A 20,708-nucleotide genomic window follows, 5' to 3' on the forward strand; every position below is an offset into this window, starting at 1 on the left:
TGAATGTTTGTTGGTTTTTGCACATTACATTTTGTTTACTTATTTGGCAACACTGTTTCCGCTAAACAGTCATGCTGACAAAGTCTCTTAATTGAACTGATAGGGAAGCGAGGGATCAAGGTGTCAAGATTATGCAGGGGAGAACAAGAAATTGAGAGAGACCAAAACTCGAGGGAAGCGGAAGTTCTCTAGGTGTTTTCATTCCACTCTTGAACTGGCAGAGCTGCTTAGGAAGCCCGGCGCCGCGGGGAGCGACAGAGGCCAGGCCCACTTCTTAGTGACAAAGTTCAGACTCATTATTTCCCTGTTTCGGTAGTCGTTCCTTTTTTAAAGAGGCCGTCTGTGTGCTAATGATAGTCTTATAAAGAGGCCCTGAGGGGAGAGAGTCAGAGATATGGATTTATGGATTCATGCCCGCTTTGGACACCGGCTTTGATCAGAGCACATTGATCTGCAGAGATTTACACCCCGGCAACTCAATTAAACTCCTGTACTCTCTCGCTGAGGTGTCGGCCACTTTGGAACCATTTGTCAAAGACACCGCAAATGTGGAATCAGTAAAAAAAAATCTGGAGAGACCTTATCTGTGATGGAATGTGAATGCAAATCATATTTCTATTAAATTCTATTCTATTCTATTCTATTCTATTCTATTGTTTCATGGTATCATGGGCGAATAAATATGGCATTATTATGTTTAAGAGCTTTTTCCCTGATAATCAAGATTTATCATTGTCTGAGTATTTTCCTCTGCAACATTCAATTAAAATGTTCTAGGCTACAAGAAAAGTATGCACTTTACAGCATTCCATGGGTTAAGGTTAAAAATATATTTCCCCTTTAATTAACATTTTTTGCCAATTATCTCCAAAGAAAGGTTTTAAATGTTTCACCAAATGGACTAACACCTATTTAAATTTGAATACGTTTTAAATCAATTGTGCATGACTCCAAATTGGATCACTGAGATGACTCACATGCAATGATTTTTTTTTTTTTTATGAAACTTTTATTTAACCAGGCAGACTCCTTAAGTGTATATTCAGTTCCCTTAAATGTGCCTTGGTTTGTGTGGTGTGTGTGGACTGGACTCACTGCGTGTCACCACCCCCTCCAGCCTGATGATGTTGGGGTGGTCAAACTGTCCCATGATTGACGCCTCGGCCAGGAAGTCCCGCCTCTGTTTATCTGTGTAGCCGGCCTTCAGGGTCTTAATGGCCACGCAGATCTCCTTCTTACTGGGCAGCTTCAGCCGGCCGCTGCACACCTCGCCAAACTCACCTGGACATGAAAAATAAGGATGGAAGATGCAACAAAACTGATCAGTTTCCAATCATCTTCAACATAAACAAGTACAGCTTGTGTCCAATCCCACCATGACATATAGACCTAATTAATTATCAGTTTTTTTTGCTCTCTCGTTGATCGGCTGCCTTCATCTGTGGAGAATACAGTAACATTAGTAACATAGCGTATAACATATTACATACATAGAGGCAAAACTCACAACAATGTGATTTATTGTAGAATGCCACAATAATGCAATGTGACCCTCATTTTATTAATTAGATATAGCTCAATGAAGGACAGATATGATTTGTAGAAAAGCAAGTGCGGTACACTGTGATAAAGTCTCAAATATGAAATGATACCTCTTGTATAATGTTTTCAGGTCTTCATTACTTTATTATTTCCCTTTTCACATATCAATGACTCCTCACTTAAAGTAATAATCTATGACATTTTCACATAAATAAATGTCTCTTTTGCCTCTTTCCGATCGATGTAACAAAATAATGATTCAGACTAGCCAGCTTATGAAAGATTTTACATCTGCTTTTCTAAACACCTGGTAGCTCTTTCCTATGGGAAAAACCCTCTGGTGCAGAGGAAGTGATGTGTTGTGTTGTTTGGAATAAACAGAAGAAGAACTGGGTAGTTAGCATGAGCAATGATAGCCACCATGGCTGAACAGACAAAGAAAAGTTTAGAAACTCAAACTGCATCAACAGAAAATCCAAGGAGAAAGACGTCACAGTGCTGGACACACTGTTTGATTGACAGGTGAAGTGCAGAAACACCACAGCAGTGAGCGCTGAGCACCAAAGATGCTGCCAAAATAATCTTGCTGATTATCAACAGTCATTAATCAAGCAAATATATTTATTGGTTTTGGAGGGGAATCATTGTCTAATTCTTTATGGCCACAGTACAGTACAGTACAGTACAGGCTAATGAAAGCTTGTGTAGTAATAAGCTTTGAAATCGATCCACCAGAGTCCAGATAATAAGTCCTGACTCCAGACTGAACAGATTGCATCGTGACCTTTCACCTTTCTTTCCATGTCGTATTAAAACGCACCGTGACTCAACATCCACTCTGGGAGGGACCAATTATCATTCCTTGCCGGTGAGCGGATGTGTGTGTGTGTGTGTGAGTCGATGTGTGTGTGTGTGTGTGTGTATACCTTGGTACTGTAGGCTTTCTAGGCAGCCACTTCAAAGGCAGCCAGCCCTGGTGACAGGGACTTGGCTAGACCGGAGGAGATGAGTGGGGTGTGTATATCTGCGTGCGTGCGTGTGTGTGTGTATTATTCCGCAATGTATATGCAATATCGAGTGTGTGTTCATGCGAGGTGATGTCAGAGCTGAGACATGTGCAGCTCTCTCTCTGCGTCCAGTACAATCATTTCCCATAGAGCGCGGGTCAAACTCTGGACCGAAGCGGCGGGGTCTGGAAGAACTTAAGCTCGCGTAATTACAACCTGTCTAAATACCAAAGCACGCCTGTTCTTTTCTGCCGCGCTCTGTTCTCCTGGCCTTCGCTGTAGTGGACAGGCCCGCGGACCTTTTATGTGGTCACTCGCAGAAAGAAGATCTTGGTCTAATAAGGCTTGATTAGGGACGCTAACCCCTTAGAGCAGAGCGCCGTAGCCCGCTTTGATGTGAAGGTCTGACCCATGTAAGCAGAGTGCGGCATGTGTTTTGTCTCCGAACGCACGATCACCGCTTGGCAGGAGGATCAAAGTCTTGTTAACGTGTTTAATGAAGACAGATGGGGATTGAGGCGGGGATGGAGGAAGGAGAGGTATGTTGTATATTGTCTTGTGTGCCTTTATGCCGCTTTAGAAAACAATGGAAATCACACAGATGGGTGTGGGCAAAAACGTCAAACGTATACATCACAGCTCCCGTTTTTAATATTCCACGGCGACTGTTGCTCACTACACATTTTCAAAATACAAATTGGGGCATCAGTTTATTTGGATAGTTCAGTGTTGATGCTGAACTAACTATCTGCTGACAGAAAATAGATGTTCAACAAAGGGTCACTTGTGTGTTTGTTGCATCTCTACAGACTATGTAACCCTGAGCTTAGCCTACATTGAATATCTATAGACTACTTTTCACACTATTCTGAGTATCACCTGAAACTCCAACAACCTAACAACTAAACTCTAGAGTTTTAGTTGCAATAAAAGCATGGCTGTTCTTCTCCCAGCACACGCTGCCTGAACATGATTTCATCACTCCGCAATAGCTGCTTTCCAATATAGATAAATGTAGATATATTGCATCATGTTGTTGTTGAACGATATACGGGGAGCGTATGTACTTAAATAAATATGCTTTGTCTCAGCTATCCACTATGCACATCAAAAATGTATAGTAAAGTGTAGCGTAGACTCCAGTGTGGACTCAACAGTGTGGGAGTTAGATAGGGTTTGACCGATATGGGTCTTTGAAGGTCAATACTGATATTCTTAGATTGCCAATATCCAATATATTGAAATTTTAACGTTTTCATGCAAAAAAATTACAAGTATTTACTTTTTCCCCTAGAATTTTATTTTTAGTGAGTGGAAAAGCCTCTGAAAAAGCATCATGGGACACACAATTCAAACCCACGACAATATTATAATAATAAAATGAATGTATACTTATGTCAAATCCCATCAAAATGCCACATTTTAATTAATTCAGGTTAAGTGCTTCTCATAGACAACCAGTGGAGTATTGATTAATTCTACAATAACTATGTAATGAAATAAACTGCATCCTATCCATCACATCAGAGGTGGATGACTGGCCCGTATCCAATTTTTAACGAAAACCAATATCAGCCCGATATATCAGTCTAACCCTAATACGGTGATAAATATGCTTCGTCGCAGCTATGCACAATGAAAAATGTATAACGGAGCGTAGCGCGGTCCGGTGTGGAGTCGGGTATTAGACTCTCAGGCCGCTCTGACAGCTTTACAGTGTGGAGGGCTGGCGGGACTCTGGAGACCGGCCTGCCGTTATGTGCTGTGTGCTTTAGCCTCCATCTATTCTGTCTGCACTCGCCATGAATCACAATGCATTACCCTCCCGTCTGCACTCCTGCTCAAGACATCAGGGAGAACACGAGGAGAGGAGGAGAGGGGAGGAGAGGGGAGGAGAGGGGAGGGGAGGGGGGAGAGAGAGCAGGGTCGGACAGGAGAGAGAGGTAGAAAGAGAAGGTACTGTAGGAGGAGAGTGGGGGAAAGGAGGAGAGGGAAGAGAAAGAAATCCTTCTATTTCTCTCCTTCGCTCTTATTTTATTTCTTTCTCTAGCACTTACATGATAACACAAGTGTTGTAAATATCAGCCTTTTATCAAAAATCAGATATGGGCCAGTCAGTGTCACCTCTGATATGATGCATATGATGCAGTTTGATAGATTATATATTTATTATACAATTGACCAATACTACACCGGTTGTCTATGGGAAGCCCTTAACCTGAATTGATTCTAATGGGACATGAAAATGGTCAAAGATGTTGTCACAAAATATCAGCTATTGGTAGCTACAATCCAAAAATATTGGTATTGGTTTTGGCACCAAAAACCCATATCGGTCTAATCCTAAAAGGAATTGAAGCTTATTCTACTGTTGCTCTCATTATAAGTAACTCTGGATAAGAGCATCGGCCAAATGCCTAAAATGCGACATACAAAATACTGGAAGAACAGAGAAAGGTACGGCGAGGGAGGGAAGGAGGGAGGGAAGAGTCGAGCCATAGGGGGTGAAAACCAATATCCCAGCTGGGGAGAGAGTGAGTTACCTCCTCCTCTCCCTCCACCCTTTCATCCCTCCATCTCGCCCTGCATCGTGGAGGTGTGGTGGGAAGAAGGGACCTCAAGCTGGGGCGTTAAATGATTTCTCATTCCCAGCTGTGCGTTATACGGCACACAACTGACTCTCGGAGCACTGCTGCAGTCTCTAGGAATGCAGATATGTCAGACCGCTGCACCTACTCCACTTTGTCTGCATGTGTGTGTTGGGTGTGTGTTTTAGTCATTTGAATACACAGCCACAGAAGAGAGGGAGTTTGACACTTACAGTAATATGATATGTGTGGGTGCACCGGGGTTATTATAGTTTTGTTCACCACATTAGTAAATGTCTTTATTCTTTTTTTTTTTATTCTCTGTTTATTTGTTCACATTCATGTTCATGTTTTATTTTTGTTGTCATTTTTATTTATCTTGTAAAGTACTTAACTAACTTTGTAAAACACTTTCAGTGTATTCATTTTTCTGATTAATTTTCTTTTATATTTTCATATTTGATTTACATTACAATTTATCCTCAAACTGTTTTCAGATTGTTTTCTGTTTTTTTCTAGTTTTAGTTTTTGAATTTTAACAAGGATGGACTGAGTTGGTCATGTCTGTTTTGTGGTAGTGTTTGGGTGAACTTATAGTTTTATGATTTTTATTAGTTTTTATTATTTATTTTTTTAACTTGGATTTACATTCCAATTTAGTTTCAGGTTGTTTTCAGGCAATTTTTGCTTTTTAATTATTTAATTTAGTTAGTTTAGCTTGTATTAAGTGACTTGGTCATGCCTGCTTTCTTCACATATTGATAGAAAAGATAATTAATATAATTTTGAAGTTCATTAAATGTACTCATGGAGTCAAGTTTCTTGTCACCTTAGAAAATCCATGAAACACATGAAACTGCATTGGAAATGAGTGGAATCATCACAGCTATATTGGCAACATTTTTCACTTGTTTTCAGAAAAATAAGATTTTAATAGTGAATACGAAACTAAATGACTGGCATTTTGCAGAGTGGTTTTGGTCTTAGTTTCACCCTAATAACTTATAAGTCTGTGTGTGTGTGCATGGTGTGGTTATGCATTTATCTTCTCCCGTCTCACCTGCTCCCACCACTTTATCGATGGCGATGCAGGAGGCGTCCAGCTCCTTGGCGAACTCGTGGACGGCCTGGCTGGGGTCCTCGTAGGTGTGGGGGTCCACGTAGGTCCTGATGCCCGGCAGACGCACTGCAGGAGCAGACAGCATGTTAATGACAAATTAAAAACTCTGTGTGTGTGTGTGTGTGTGTGTGTTTAAGTTTATTGGTGATAATGAGCACCCGAAAAGAACATCGCGTATCAATAAAGAGGTTTTGAAAGTATTAAATCTCCTGTGTCTCACTAAGTAATGTTAGGCAAATCAGAGCAAAACGCGCTCCATCAAGCAACGGGTCAGGATATGTGGACCATCAATGAGAGCCAGTAAATGCAGTAAATCGTGTGTCAGAGCAACAGTGGATTACAGATGTTGCTGAGTTGAAGAACATACCCCGGCTCCAAGTTAAACAGTTTTTTTATTTGTTCAAATAAACCCCAATCAGAAAATGGACGGCCAGATGCAAACACACTCATCAATGTACAGCTGATTTGGCAACGGTGTGGTACTAAAAACACACACACACACTAACAAAGAATGACTCAACATTTTGTAACATATTCTGATGCAAAATCTCAATGAAGCACTGAGTGAATGGAAACAGACGGTTTATATGAATGAAGAGGAAACTAAAAGTGAGAGAAGCTAAGAGAGGAGAAATAAAGAGAATGAGGGGTAAGGAGAGGTGAAAAGGGAACAGGGAGAGCTAAGGGATTTTCACTTGGGCACTTTTACGCTTTGGTTCAGTTACATCAACCAGTGTCACATGGGAGCAGCCATTCCCTTCATTGGTCAGAAATTCGGTGCGGGAACGGACTTTCTTCTGGGGTAAAACTCATCTTTAACCCATAATTAGAGATTGTTTAGCCCATAATGCTCGGTGCTTCCTGTAGCTGGGTGGGATCGCGATTGGATCGCGTTCTCCCTCCGAACGAAGCCTCCGGGGTCGGTCTGCAAATGGACCGAGAAACCTTCCTCTCAACAAGGTCTCGCTCCGGTTGCTGCGTTCTCATCTGGCCGAGCGAAAGGGGAAAACGCCTCGGGGTTGGAAATAACCGCTCTAAACCCACTACTGTTAGGTGTGAGAGCGACCCGAGAGACTGGGTAAGGTGAGGGAGCAATCTGGGTCGCTCTCTAGACAGTGAATAGGATGGAGGGAGTGGAGGGAGGATAGGCCGAGCCAGGCCCGGGGGAAACGGTCCAGTACTTACAGTGGCCGTTGCCAAAGTGCAGTCTTTTCTCATCGGGATGTTTGGATTTGCTGTGGCAACAAAACCTGCCAATCCAAACAGAGAAAGGTCAGAAGTAGTGCCACATTTCCCTACAAGACTTCACTCATTGGCCCAGATGCCGCAGGGTACCGAGAGCTGTGCATGTGTGCGTGTGTGTGTGTGTGTGTGTGTGTGTGTGTGTGTGTAATCCAGTTTGCTCCCCACTCTTATAAGCCAAGAGAGGATCAGTAAGTCTTATAATGAGCCGTGGATTTATACTCTCTCTGAACAGCGCTGACTGCCAACTTCAGCCACACACACACACACACGCACACACACACACACACACACACACACACACACAGCTCTCACGGTGTCCTTTACAGCAAATACAGAAGAGAGGGGGAGGGTAAAATGATATTGCTAGTACTGGGTCAAATATCAAAGCTCATGTAAGTGTGGCATTTATAGGTGCATGGTGTCATTGAAATATACACATGCAGGCATGCACACACACACACACACACACACACACACACACACACACACAATCCTATGTAATGCTATAACATCATATAGATATGTGATTTTGATCTGTTTCAACACTCAGGCACCACTGAAGGGTGGGAGCAAAAATATCTATGATTGGAGGAGGCGACATTCAAACAGAGCGAGCGATTGGTGGACAGACCTGCCAATCAGGACGTAGAGCAGCACGGTGAGCAGGATGATGGCCACAGCGGCGGAAATGGCGATCAGAACCACCTGGCTGCTCTCGCTGGAGATCGAGAAGGCTGCTGAGAGACAGACAGAGAGAGAGAGGCAGGTAGGGAGCAACATTAACTTTTGTGAATTTAACAAATTGCATGAGACGAACTAAATGATACACACACATCAAGCACCCAGCAAACCCATCTCAACATCTGTTTTCTCAAAATTGGATGGAAGTCATTCCATTTAGTTCCATGATCTACAGCAAGAGGATGAAAAAGTTGTACAAGTGTTTTTCACGACACTTGACAGTAAACTGTATTTGAAGAAAATTAGCTTTCTCCCCTAATGTGTATCACTAGTATGACTAACAAAATCAAACTGGACACTGCTGCAAATTACTACATAAACAAAAAAAAACAAAAAAAAGAGATCTGAAGTCCTGAATTGAGTTGTAGTTAGCAATGGACAGGATAGGCTTCTAAAACTCTAATACTGATACAAATATATTTTTGGATTGAAGTTGCTAATAGCTGATATTTTGTGCCAATATTCAATATCTTTAAATTTGACCATATTACTGCCAAAATTCTCCCCAAAATGATAATATTCAGTGTTTCCCCCAGAATGTTATTCTTGTCAGCAGCTGAAACATCATTTAGACCATCATGGGACATGACTCTCCACTGAAACCCATACTACTAGTAGCCTACTAATAATGCATTCATGCATACTTCTGTGGAATCCAATCAAAATGGTGCATTAGAATTAACTCAATATTGGGCCCATATATCGGTCTAACCCTATTTTACAGCAGTAGTTAAAAGGCCTGCTGCTCTGCGGTGCTGAGCTTACAGTCGGGGCTGGTCTCGAACTGGAAGCTGGGGCTGCTGGCTCCGTATCCGGCGGCGGTGCGCGCTCTGATCTGCAGCAGGTAGGCGGTGTCGGCCTTCAGCCCGTTCAGAGTCACGTTACAGCCCCGGGCACGGAGGATGGTGTAGCTGGTCTCCTGCTCTTGCTGCAGGGGGAGACGAGGAGGACAGAGGGAGGGGAGGGAGGGAGGGAGGGAGGGAGGAGGACAGAGGGAGGGAGGGAGGGAGCAGGACAGAGGGAGGGAGGGAGGGAGGCAGAGAGGAAGGAGGACAGAGGGAGGGTAGGGAGAGAGGAGGAGAGAGGAGGACAGAGGGAGGGAGGGAGGGAGAGAGGGAGGAGGACAGAGGGAGGGGAGGGAGGGAGGGAGAGAGGAGGAGAGAGGAGGACAGAGGGAGGGAGGGAGGGAAAGAGGAGGACAGAGGGAGGGGAGGGAGGGAGGGAGGAGGATAGAGGGGGGGAGGGAGGGAGGGAGGGAGGGAGGGAGGGAGAGAGGAGGACAGAATGCATTGGTCAGAAAGTTGTGCTAGTTGAAAGTTGTCTGTATTTCTTTCTTTTTTCTGTATTTCTATATTTCTTTCTGCATTTCTTTATTTTTTTTCTGTATTTCTGTATTTCTTTCTGTATTTCTTTCTTTCTGTATTTCTTTCTTTCTGTTTTTCTTTCTATATTTCTTTCTTTCTGTATTTCTTTCTATATTTCTTTCTTTCTTTCTGTTTTCTTTCTGTATTTCTTTCTTTCTGTACAGTCACTGGAAAGGTCTAGGTTAAGGTTAGGGTTAACTTTAGTCTGGTTTGTAACTGTTGGTAAATACTCTTCACAACAGTGCTGATTTGCATGTTGATACAACATGCAATACGCGCACACATACATACTCACACACACACACAAGCGTGCCAGAGAGTTTGGCAGCTTGCTATCCAATCTGATGAATTATGCCCTTTATATTTTATGACTTCTCTCCTACTGATCTCCACTGATAAAGCAGCAGCAGGATTTACACACCAGGCCTGCATTCAGCCCATTGTTTCCAGATGTGGAGCGAAGGGAACAGCAGGAGAAAAGACGAGGCGGCAGGAGAGAGGACGAGAGGAAGAGAACAGATAAAACCAAGACTTTTCACTCTGGCGCTGTGCTGTGCTGTTTCCACTGTTAGGGTTCGACTAACATGAGATTTGGAGACCAAGAGCAATACCAATATTTTTGGATTGAAGCTGCCAATATTCAATATCCTCAAATTGGAACATTTTCATGCCAAAAAATGACATGTATTCAGTATCTCCCCTGGAATTTTATTCTTTTTAGGGTGAAAAATCTAAACAGCATTTAGACCATGGAAAATTCAAGGAAACTGCATCATATCATCATATCAGTGGTGGACAACTCTGACTGACCTATATCCGAATTTTAATAAAAGGCCAATATCGGCCCCATATATCGGTCTAACACTATCCACAGTGAATAAGATAGAAGAAGTAGAGACTAATATCTTGAACAGATTGATGAAGCTTTGTTCCTGCTGTGGCTTGCTTACATAACAATACTTTATAAAGAGTATTCAAGCAAATGCCAAGCCAAAGTTGGTCATAAGAAGACAGTCACTGCAGAATGACAAAAGCATCACCAAAGCTATTTGTGTGTGTCTGTGTGTTTGTGTGTGTGTCTGTGTGATTAAAGTTGCTGGTACAACAGTATGCGCCATGATTGCCAAGTGTTACCAGATGAGAGACAGAGAGGGGCCAAGAGATACATAAGATAGATTAAACACATACTTTCTCTGTCGCTAATCAAAACCAAATAAATAATGAGAAGCTAATGGACATTCAAACAAAACCAAAACGTTTATGCTTATTTAGTGAGTTGATGTATGAAAACACACACTCAATATAGATGAACATGTACTTGGTCGTTCTGGCGACCCTTCTTTTAAAGGAGAATACCAGTGTCATTTAGAGTGGTGGCCCATTTACTACTGTCTATGTCCTGCTGGTGTCTGGTGACAGTAAGCAGAACATAACATGCATGTGAACATAATGTGCTTACTGATATAAAATCTTTCAACTCTGGCACAATGAAATAACAAGAAAACAGAAACTTTGACAAAACCAAATAGAGGCCTCATGTTTACTGTGATGAATTCTCTCGCTCTGTGGAAATTGTTTTTCATACTGTATAAGAATGAATGGGAACAAATGGCTTCTTCTTAAGGGAGGAAAATGAACTCTGATATATCAAACTATGCTGACTGTGTGCAGACACCAGCAGGAAATATGGAACCTAGGCCATTGGCATAAACGTAACCCCCACCCCCCCTCCAAACAACACCGGTATTACCCTTTAAAATGCAACTTGGCGGGTTATAGAAGCAATCTAGGGGAGCAGAAACTGTTTGAAACTGTTTTAATGTAACACTTTTCTGAGTTTTGTCTGGTCTGGCTCAATTTAGCCCATTTGGATTGTCCAGGGTGAAAACCCCATCCATGCTCCAGGCAGGCTTGAAATTACATTATCATTTGACCCACTTCTAAGCTAGGCTAAGGTTAAACAGGGGAAAATAGGACAAGGAAGAGCTTAAATCTTAATGACAATCTATTAAGGGATGACTTCAACAATCTTGAAAATGAGCTACATGCTGTGCAATGTAGCCAAGCTTATAAAAATCATCCAAAGCCGAACCATGTCCAAGCTTAGTCAAATCCTTATTTTATAGACCTGGTTATTAACAGGGAGCATGACACACATCGGTACAGGCAACACAACACACACACACACACCCACACACACATAAATAGTGTCCAAAAGGCACTTCACTCCCATTAATGGAGTGGATCGGAGTTTTATGGTGCACAAAGCTTTTTAAAGTGGTGTGTGTGTGTGAGGAGGTAACTGATACACCAGTCCTGCATTGGGGCGTCTCTTCATCACAACTATAAATCTACTCACAGCTTGTCACTGTTCAGCACTCAGGACAGCATGTGATCCCCTGAAAATCACACACAGGTGTGGCCCAGGCATCTAAGTGTGTGTGTGTGTGTGTGTGTGTGTGTGTGTGTGTGTGTGTGTGTGTGAGAGAGAGAGAGAGAGAGAGAGAGAGAGAGTTTGTGTGTGCCTGAATATCTGTATGTACAATACCATGTGTACAATGGTAGCCGTGTGTGTGTGTGTGTGTGTTTTCTCTGTGTGTGTAACTGTGTGTCTAAGTGTACAATACAGTTTGGTGTGGTGTGTCTCTGTGTGTTTGTGGTACTGTGTTTTATGTATTCATGTTTTTTGTATGTGTATGTCTGTATTTGAGTGTATAATCAAATGAACCAAATGATACGTGTGTGTGTGTGTGTGTGTGTGTGTGACAAAGAGAGAGAGAGACTCACATCAGCCCTCTCTCCTCCATGCATGCTGCAGCCCGACAAGGCGTATGATTGTGTATTGTCCACTGTGTGTGTGTATATGAGTGTGTGTGTGCGCATGCATGTGTGTATACATCACAGAACACCGCTAGAATTTAATATGGCCTCCATGCTGTGTTCTGCTTTGACAATCTAAACAAAGCTGTGTCAGATTACAGCCTGTACAACACATACACACACACACACACACATAGACACACACATATAGACATATAGGCACACATAGACCCAAAAACAGGAGATGTAGTGCAGGAGTAAATACAGAGTGCGTTTCAGCCAGCATTCCTTCCATCTAAGACTAAATAAACAGCCCAAATTAAAGTGGATTCGAAGCTCTCTCTCTGCTCTCTAGATTACAGCGATAAAACACGCAAAAACAATCAGCAATGTGTATTCCCACAAATTCTATTTTCACAAAGTGCACTTGGAATTGCCTTATCGCCAACGCAGCGCCCTTTAGTCCATTTTAGCAACGGGAAGATCATACAGTTAGTCTGGGATTTCCAAAGATGAAACGGCTCTCTTCTTCTGGGAAGTGTCCCGGTCGGGAATTCCCAAGAATATCGCCAAACATCCCTAAAGAATTCACATATATACTTAGTTAGTGACCGGCACAACCATAACCACCAGCACTAGCACTTAGACACTTAGTATTATTCAATTCATACACAAATCCACAAGCCATTTAGTCTCAGAGTGAAAAATGTGGCAATAGGGATAGACTGCTCCATGCTAACACTTTAGCACTATGTCGAGTCATAGTAGGCTACTAGCATTATGCAAAATGAGAAGACTTTAGTGATAAAATGTTGTGTTTTTTTATTATATGGCCTATAGATTCATACATTTTAACTTTTTAACTCATATATAGCTCAATATAGCTGATGTAACCAGGTTTACTTGTGGAACTATTTCAGGAGAGCAACTATGTATCCATCCGCTGCACAGTGATTTTTAGCAGCGCACAGTCTCCCATCACCCACCAACTTCACTTTTTATGGAAACAGGGCAAGTAGTGCCACGTAGTGCAAAACAGCACTTTTGCATCAGTTTTGCATCAGATTTAGTATAAATTCTACCAATCTCCTACACAAAACTGCCAGACTTACCCACAAATCATTTAAGATTAATTACCATTTAGCTTTAGAGTTGCTACAAGTTCTAATTTTCTCACTTTTTACATAATGCTAGTCACCTCCTATCACTCAACATAGAGTATGCTAAAGTGTTAGCATGGAGTGCTGGGGCCAGTGATCTACCGGGGACACATGGATGATTTTAGTGTCTATGTTGTCATCACTTAACAGAAAAGTAGACCTATGGATCAATCTCCCAAAGACTTGGTATATTCCTTTAAGCACAAAAAGCTTGAATCAGCAATTTCTGTATAACTAACACTCCACCCTAAAGAAGTGTAGCTTATGACGCTGTCTTGCTCAAAAGTCAACTTTTAACTTTGGCTATGAAGTTCTCTCATGCATAGAAATATGTCAGCTTTCAAAATGTCCCTCCATGATTCTTCCTAGACCCACTTTCTGTACAAACCAGTGTTGTTACATTTTCAAAACCACACAAGGAAAAAATTGTCGTAATTATATTCACTCCCTTGAATTGACGACTTGTTGGCCTTCTGCTAGACCCCCGAAATCTATTGGCCTTTCTCCTGTTTATCCAATATAGGACTATACTTTGTGACGCCGCGTGGCTGTTGGTTAACAGTACACTGTTCTACATTCAGAGAAGCTAGAGTGGTCGGTAAATAGCTATTGGATTACATGATAACATACACTGTGAATGTCTTTGTTTTAAAGCGCTGTAAATACAGACAAAAAAGCTACAAACACAGCAGAGCAGACAGCTGGGCTGAGGCCGGAGGTTTTAACATCTCCCTGTTAAAATCTCTCTCTTTCAATCTCTGTCGCTCTGTTTTTATGTTCTGTCCTGTTTCTGTGTGTATGCAATTGTGGTATGTGTGTGTGTGTGTTTGTGTCTAAAAGCCTGTTTCCCAGCCCCTTTCTGTCTCATCAGTGAGTCATGGTGTGGTCTTCGTGTGGGAGTTGGCGCTCCAGCTCTTGTCCTCCCACGGCCTCCATCCTCCACAAGCCGGAGGCCCTCGATGCCCCTCTGCCTGCCCCACACAGAGGCCACTATCCTGGGTAAAGCCCCGAACTATCATGGGGGTCCCCCCTTGGATGTCCCAGCTCACTCTTCTGCATGGAAGAGTCCTTTGTCTGGGGTTGGAAATCCCAGGTTCTGGCTGCTGTGGAGGATCCTTTAGGGGCTTGTGTGTGTGTGTGTGTGTGTGTGTGTGTGTGTGTGTGTGTGTGTGTGTGTGTGTGTGTGTTTGTGTCTGTCTGGGCCTGAGCGTCTCCAGTAATTCGTGAAAGACGATGTGATTAACAGGGATCAGTGCAAAGGCCCAGTGGTTTTTCATTATGAAAGTCTGTCACTGTCCCTCCCTCAGACCCAACCCCCCTCTCTCTTTCTCTTTCTCTTTTTGTGTATATGCATTTGCGATGTGTGTGATTTGTGTGCATGCATGCGTGTGTGTGTGTGTGTGTGTTTTCTGTATTTTCTATAAGTATGCAGACATGCAGCCGTTTGCCACCCACACATTTGCCTCTTATACCGGCATATGAAAAACAACAGTTGAACAGTAGACCTCCAGTGAGCTCTGACCTAGTATCAGTCATTAACTTTTCCTCTCGCTGTTTCCCAGCCTCGTTTTAACATGTTAGGTAAGGTTGGCTGACCCGGGAGCAGCATTTAGAGAGGAGGCAGCTTCCGTCTGCCTACTAATCAAGAGATTAGGGGCCACTGTTGGCATTCAAGGAAACTGCGATCTGGGACACACACACACACACACACACACACACACACTCACACACACAGAATCTGCCGGAGTGATTAAACTTGCGTCCACGGCTAATTTCACCATCAAATGTCAGCCATAGTGCTGCGTTGCTGCTGAAAGCCAGTGTAATTCGTTCTGCACTAATTTCCCTCACAGACACGGAGAGACCCCACAGACACATTTACTGTCTGCCATAAAACTAGTCTCCATTAGGGAGAGGAGAGGAGGAAGACTGGAGAAAATGGAGACTGGAGGCGAGGTAAAAAGAGGAGAGGAGAGGAGAGGAGAGGAGAGGAGAGGAGAGGAGAGGAGAGGAGAGGAGAGAAGTGGTTTTGGCTGGCTTGCAATAGAGACACTGGATGAAGTCAGTTCTCATGCCATTCCCTTAAGCACAAAAAGGCCTTACAGCACGTTCTGTGTAACTAGCGCTCATTATAATAAGTGCTCAAAGAAATCACGCCATATTTGTGCCTGGAAGAACAAGGCTATTGGAGGGGGCATAGCACAACCACAACCAAGACTTTTTGTCTCAAATGTCCATCATGGTCTCATATTCAGTCCTACAGTCTTGTTTCTCTTCAATCCAGTGTCATTTTCTTGATTCCAGTGCAGTGATCTGCCTTATTCTGCCTTGTTTCAAGATACTGACACTTGTTTCTAGAAAATTCCTGAAACAAGTGAAACCGCATTGGAAGGAAGTGGAATTATCTCACCCCCATTGGCAGAATTGTTCTGTCAAAAATAAGATTTTAAGACGGAATATGAGTCTCAATGACTTGGTGAGAAAATGAAGTGCAGTGTGCAGTGTGAAAATTAAAAAGCAAGATTGTTATTTTTAGGTTATATTTTGACACTTCTATCAAGAGATCAAGAGACGAGAACATTCAGCAAAGGTTGTAGATTTTCACCCTAACTCTAAACCCTAAACCTTCACTTGCTTTCAGAAAAATACGATTTTAAGACTCAACACTAGATCAGATGACTTGTTAATATGGATATTTTTTGCAGTGTGACTTTTATCTCCAAGAACACATGAGTAAGCAAAGAGAGGTGAAACAACACCAGCAAACACGCTCCGCCTTCAGTTAAAAGCCTTAACAGTGACGTTTTGTGCACCGACCTTCTCGTAGTATTTGACCTCGTAGTCGAGGATGATGCCGTTGGGTCTCTCCGGCTCCAGCCAGGACAGGGAGATGCTGTTGCGAGACGTCCTCTCCTTCCTGATCACTGTCACTGGAGAGGGAGCTGGGCAGAGAGACACAGAGAGACAGACAGAGAGAGAGAGAGAGAGAGAGAGAGTGAGTTCCTTTATATGGAGGTTCAGGGGAAGTTCAGTTCCCGGTGCGTTACTGTTTCATCCTGTTGATTGTCTGTGGTTCCTGTTGGCCTAATTCACTTTGCTGCCCAGTGGGGCCACATTATAGGTTATGGCTGGGGGGGGGTGATTACATACACCAATGCAAACACAGGCTTGTACATGCACACACACACACACACACACACACAGAGAGACACAGGATATTCATTAAATCACTGTGAGGGAAATGCATCTCAGAAGTGAAACTACTGGATAAGAAATGTTTTCTTTGCATTCTGCCATCGCTCATCAAACCAATACTTCATCCACCGATCATTTATTCTGTCTTTCCACATGAATCCATATATCGATGCTTTATGAAGATTTCCACATTGACATGTGAATAGCGGTGAGACAGAACACAAAATGTGATTTCTACTGCTCCCCATAGACTGAGGATTGTGGTTTGTCTTGATGAAACACAGACGCAGTGGTGAAATTCAAGCTGTCACCTCCCTCAAAATTCCTCTGTTTCTTCCCTCTATATGTATCCCTGTCTCTATCCTCTAGAGAACTCCTTTACAGATTAAGCCTTAGTTTAAAGTAATAATCGGTGACATTTTCATTTAAATAAATCTCCATTTTGCTACTCTCTATCACCTATTGATATAACACAATAGTGATTCAACCTATATCCAGTTCAAGAAAGCTTTTCTATTTGCTGTTCTAAACATCTGGTGTCTGGTAGCTCTTTTCTGAATAAATAGAAGAAGAACTGGGTAGTTAGCATGATCAGCAATAAAGAGCAGACAAAGAAGAGAGCGCCACCTACAGAAACTCAAACTGCATCAACAGAAAATCCAAGGAGAAAGACGTCACAGTACTGGACACACTGTTTGATTGACAGGTGATCTCTGGGAAGTGCAGTGCAGAAACACCACAGCAGTGAGTGCTGAGCACCGAAGATGGAGACAAAATCAAGAAAACAAGGAACCAGTGGATTACCACTTTAACCATCTCTGGAGATAAGGATGTGAAACCCCACTCTCAAGCAATTCCTCATTACGGTGCACTCATAACGTCTCTTCTTCATTGTTTGGGTCTTGCAGTACCAAGAGTGCTATTGAGAGCAACCGCTGCAATTCTCAGCAGCAAACGTGTCTTTCTCTTCCCCTCCGTCCCTGTCATCCCCATCCCTCCTGGCTCGGCGCTCTCCTCTTCCTTGCCAATCCTTCGCCCATGCATCGCCGAGCCTGGGGGACTTCACATGGTCCCAATCTAGTAATTCAGCACATCCCTCCCTCCCTCCATCCCTCCCTCCCTCCCTCCCTCCACCCCCTCCCTCCGTTCCTTCTCTCTCCCTTCACTCCCTTTCTCATTTCCCTTTTTTACTGCTCTCTAATTGCTAGGCAGCTCCGGGGCCAGCCCGGCATCTGAGGCATCGACTTTTAATTTTATTAGACCACAGGAAAAAACATGTTTGTCTTTGAAATGTTCGAGCCTTTCTTGATTGTGATTATATAGCTTCAGAGTGTGTGTGCGTGCGTCTGTGTGTGTGTGTGTGTGTGTGTGTGTGTGTGTGTGTTTCCATGCGTATACGTGTGTGTATTTCCACTGGAAGTTATTTTTTCTCCCGTAATGAATCCAGATGGGGAGAATCTGTTTCTATACCCCCCCCCCCTCCCCCCCTCCTCCTCCTCTCCCTCTGGTTCTGATAGCGGGGTGAGGCTGTGCTTTTTATTGGCTCTGTGGTTTATGGTGGTAATGATTTACAGTGTCTGGGCCGCTTGGAGGCAGCTTTAAGTTCCTCTCCTCCTTCTCCCTGGCTTCTCCTCCTTTCCCTCTCTGCATGTCTATTGCCATGCACTCATTTGCTGTCGCTATCTGTTTCCATCTGTGGCATTGTTGTACAAGGGTGAGACTGATATGTCAGGCCGATATTGGCCTTTTATTAAATATCAGCCAGTCACTGTCGTCCACCTCTGATATGATGGATACGATGCAGTTTGATTACATATTTATTGTAGAATTAATCAATATTACATTTGTTGACTATGGGAATGCCAGATTTTGATCTCATTCCATGCAAGTATGCATGAATATGTATTATTATTAGTTGTAGTATTAGTATTATCCTGGGTTTCAATGGAGAGTTTTAGTGTCCCATGGTCTAAATACTGTTTCAAAGGCTTTCACACCCTACAAAAAAAATTATAATAATTATGGGGGAAACACTGAGTATTTGTGATTTTGGAAAAAAAAAAGAAAATGGTCAACTTTAAAGATATTGAATATCAGCACAAAAAATATCAGCTATCTGCAGCTTCAAACCAAACATATCTGTATCTGTCTTCAAAAACCCATATCGGTCGAACGTTAAACTTTACTTGCCCTTAGTTTTTCATTTGCTTTTTCTGTCTCTCTACAGTCCCATCTCCTATTGACTGTGTGTGTGTGTGTGTGTGTGTGTGTGTGCCTTCCATTGAACACTGTAGCTATTGATCATCGTTTCATAGAGACTTCATAGAGTGTAGGAATACATTATTGATATGTAAGAACGCACTGTGTAAGTACAGTGAAATATTAATGTGTTGGAAGGAATTGGAAGAATGTGGACACTTCTTGAACAATAGCATACAAATCTGTCTCTCTCACTCTCTCTATGACACATTGACTAGGCTTACATGCCGGGAGTCACGCAGCAATTAACCACACTCTGGTTAAGGTCTTATTCAGGCTGCGCTGTTTACTTGAACATTTGATACCCTACGATTGAGTCTCCCTGTTACCATGAAAAAAACAATTCATAGAATATCCCCCCTCCCTGTTTCACTGAGCAATAGTAAGCTACTTCTAATGTATGGGAAATAGATGATGATCCCAATAGATGGTAAGTACTGCACACTGTCTGCTTTTTGTAGGCATCAAAACATTCCCACGATGCTGTGAGTTTGCACAAACGGCAGACACCAAAAGTGAAAGCAATAAGATGTTTCTGTGCCACAGTAAGCTGTTTATTATGAGTAAACCAGGCATCTTAACCAGGTTTCTCATAATCAGAGTCTGAGCTTAACCAGGTTATTCTAACCCAGTTATCATGTTTACATGCGTAAACACAAAACCAGGTTAGTTGAATAAAGGAATTCCCCCTGCATGTACAGTACACGTTCCTATGAGTCTCTCTCAAACACACTCTGGCAAGTCCAGTCACAGTTCAGCTGTTCATATTAGACTAAACAACTGTAAAATGGGATCTCAGTTACCGTGTTGTTAGCATGAGTATGACAATGAGTGGAGCGGAGCGCAGAGGAGAGGAGGTGAGAAGAGGAGAGCTATCTGACAGCACCTTGATAGCACAGCCAGGACACACTGCTCCTTCCCAGGCACACACTTAATCCAACTTTTAACAGCCTTGGCATCTGTGTGTGTGTGTGTGTGTGTGTGTGTGTGTATGAATGTGTGGACGGGTGGGGCTTGTGCGCACTGACATCCCTAATCCTTGTAAACTCTCAAGGCTGATGGAGAGTGTGCAGCTGCAGGCTGGGATATTTGTTTGAGAGAGAGTGTGTGTGTGTGTGTGTGTGTGTGTGTGCGTGTGCGTGCATGTGTGGTTGTGTGGGAAAGGAGGTGAGGATGGCGCTAAGGTGTGTGCGTCTTGGTGCTTTGTGTGTGTGTACTTGCATGCGTGCATGTGCGTGTGTGTGTGTGCTTGAACTATGATAAGGGAGGAAGAGGATCCATCGCTTTCTGATTATTTTTCAGTCGATAAAACATTAAAGATAGGCTTCTCTATTCTGAGCACACACACCCCTCTTATAAAGTTGATAAGCCCTCTTCAAATCTAATATCTATTCAGAACACAGACAGAATCCCCCTGTCTAACCACACACAGATTACAATGCTTACTAAACCGAAAATATAAAGCTTCCCTGAACCATGAAAAATTTGGTTTGTCTTTGTGCTGCTTACAGTATGCAGCTGCTTTTAATCTCCATTGCTTCTTCTCCTGGTAGCAAGAAATGACTGAAGTCCACACTCATCTTCAGACTAGACACATTCGCACACATTTGAGAAAACACACACACACACACACACACACACACACACACACACACAAAATCTATATT

The 20,708-nt window shown here is 42.8% G+C and overlaps 1 protein-coding gene across 3 annotated transcripts in view; it reads right to left on the reverse strand.

Moving 5' to 3' along the window:
* Positions 1-20,708, reverse strand: part of epha3 (eph receptor A3) — a 120,801-nt gene that overhangs the window by 29,832 nt on the left and 70,261 nt on the right. For 2 of the 3 annotated variants that reach the window (XM_071907261.2, XM_071907263.2), the window contains 6 exons: positions 16,405-16,529; positions 9,009-9,171; positions 8,134-8,239; positions 7,443-7,507; positions 6,198-6,323; positions 1,096-1,281 (listed from right to left, as the gene is read on the reverse strand). In XM_071907261.2, coding sequence (XP_071763362.2) covers positions 1,096-1,281; positions 6,198-6,323; positions 7,443-7,507; positions 8,134-8,239; positions 9,009-9,171; positions 16,405-16,529 — 771 coding nt within the window. The remainder of the gene's footprint in view (positions 1-1,095; positions 1,282-6,197; positions 6,324-7,442; positions 7,508-8,133; positions 8,240-9,008; positions 9,172-16,404; positions 16,530-20,708) is intronic. The other variant, XM_071907262.2, reaches the window with a different exon arrangement.

The sequence above is a fragment of the Centroberyx gerrardi genome, chromosome 10, assembly GCF_048128805.1.
Source record: "Centroberyx gerrardi isolate f3 chromosome 10, fCenGer3.hap1.cur.20231027, whole genome shotgun sequence".
Taxonomy (NCBI): domain Eukaryota; kingdom Metazoa; phylum Chordata; class Actinopteri; order Beryciformes; family Berycidae; genus Centroberyx; species Centroberyx gerrardi.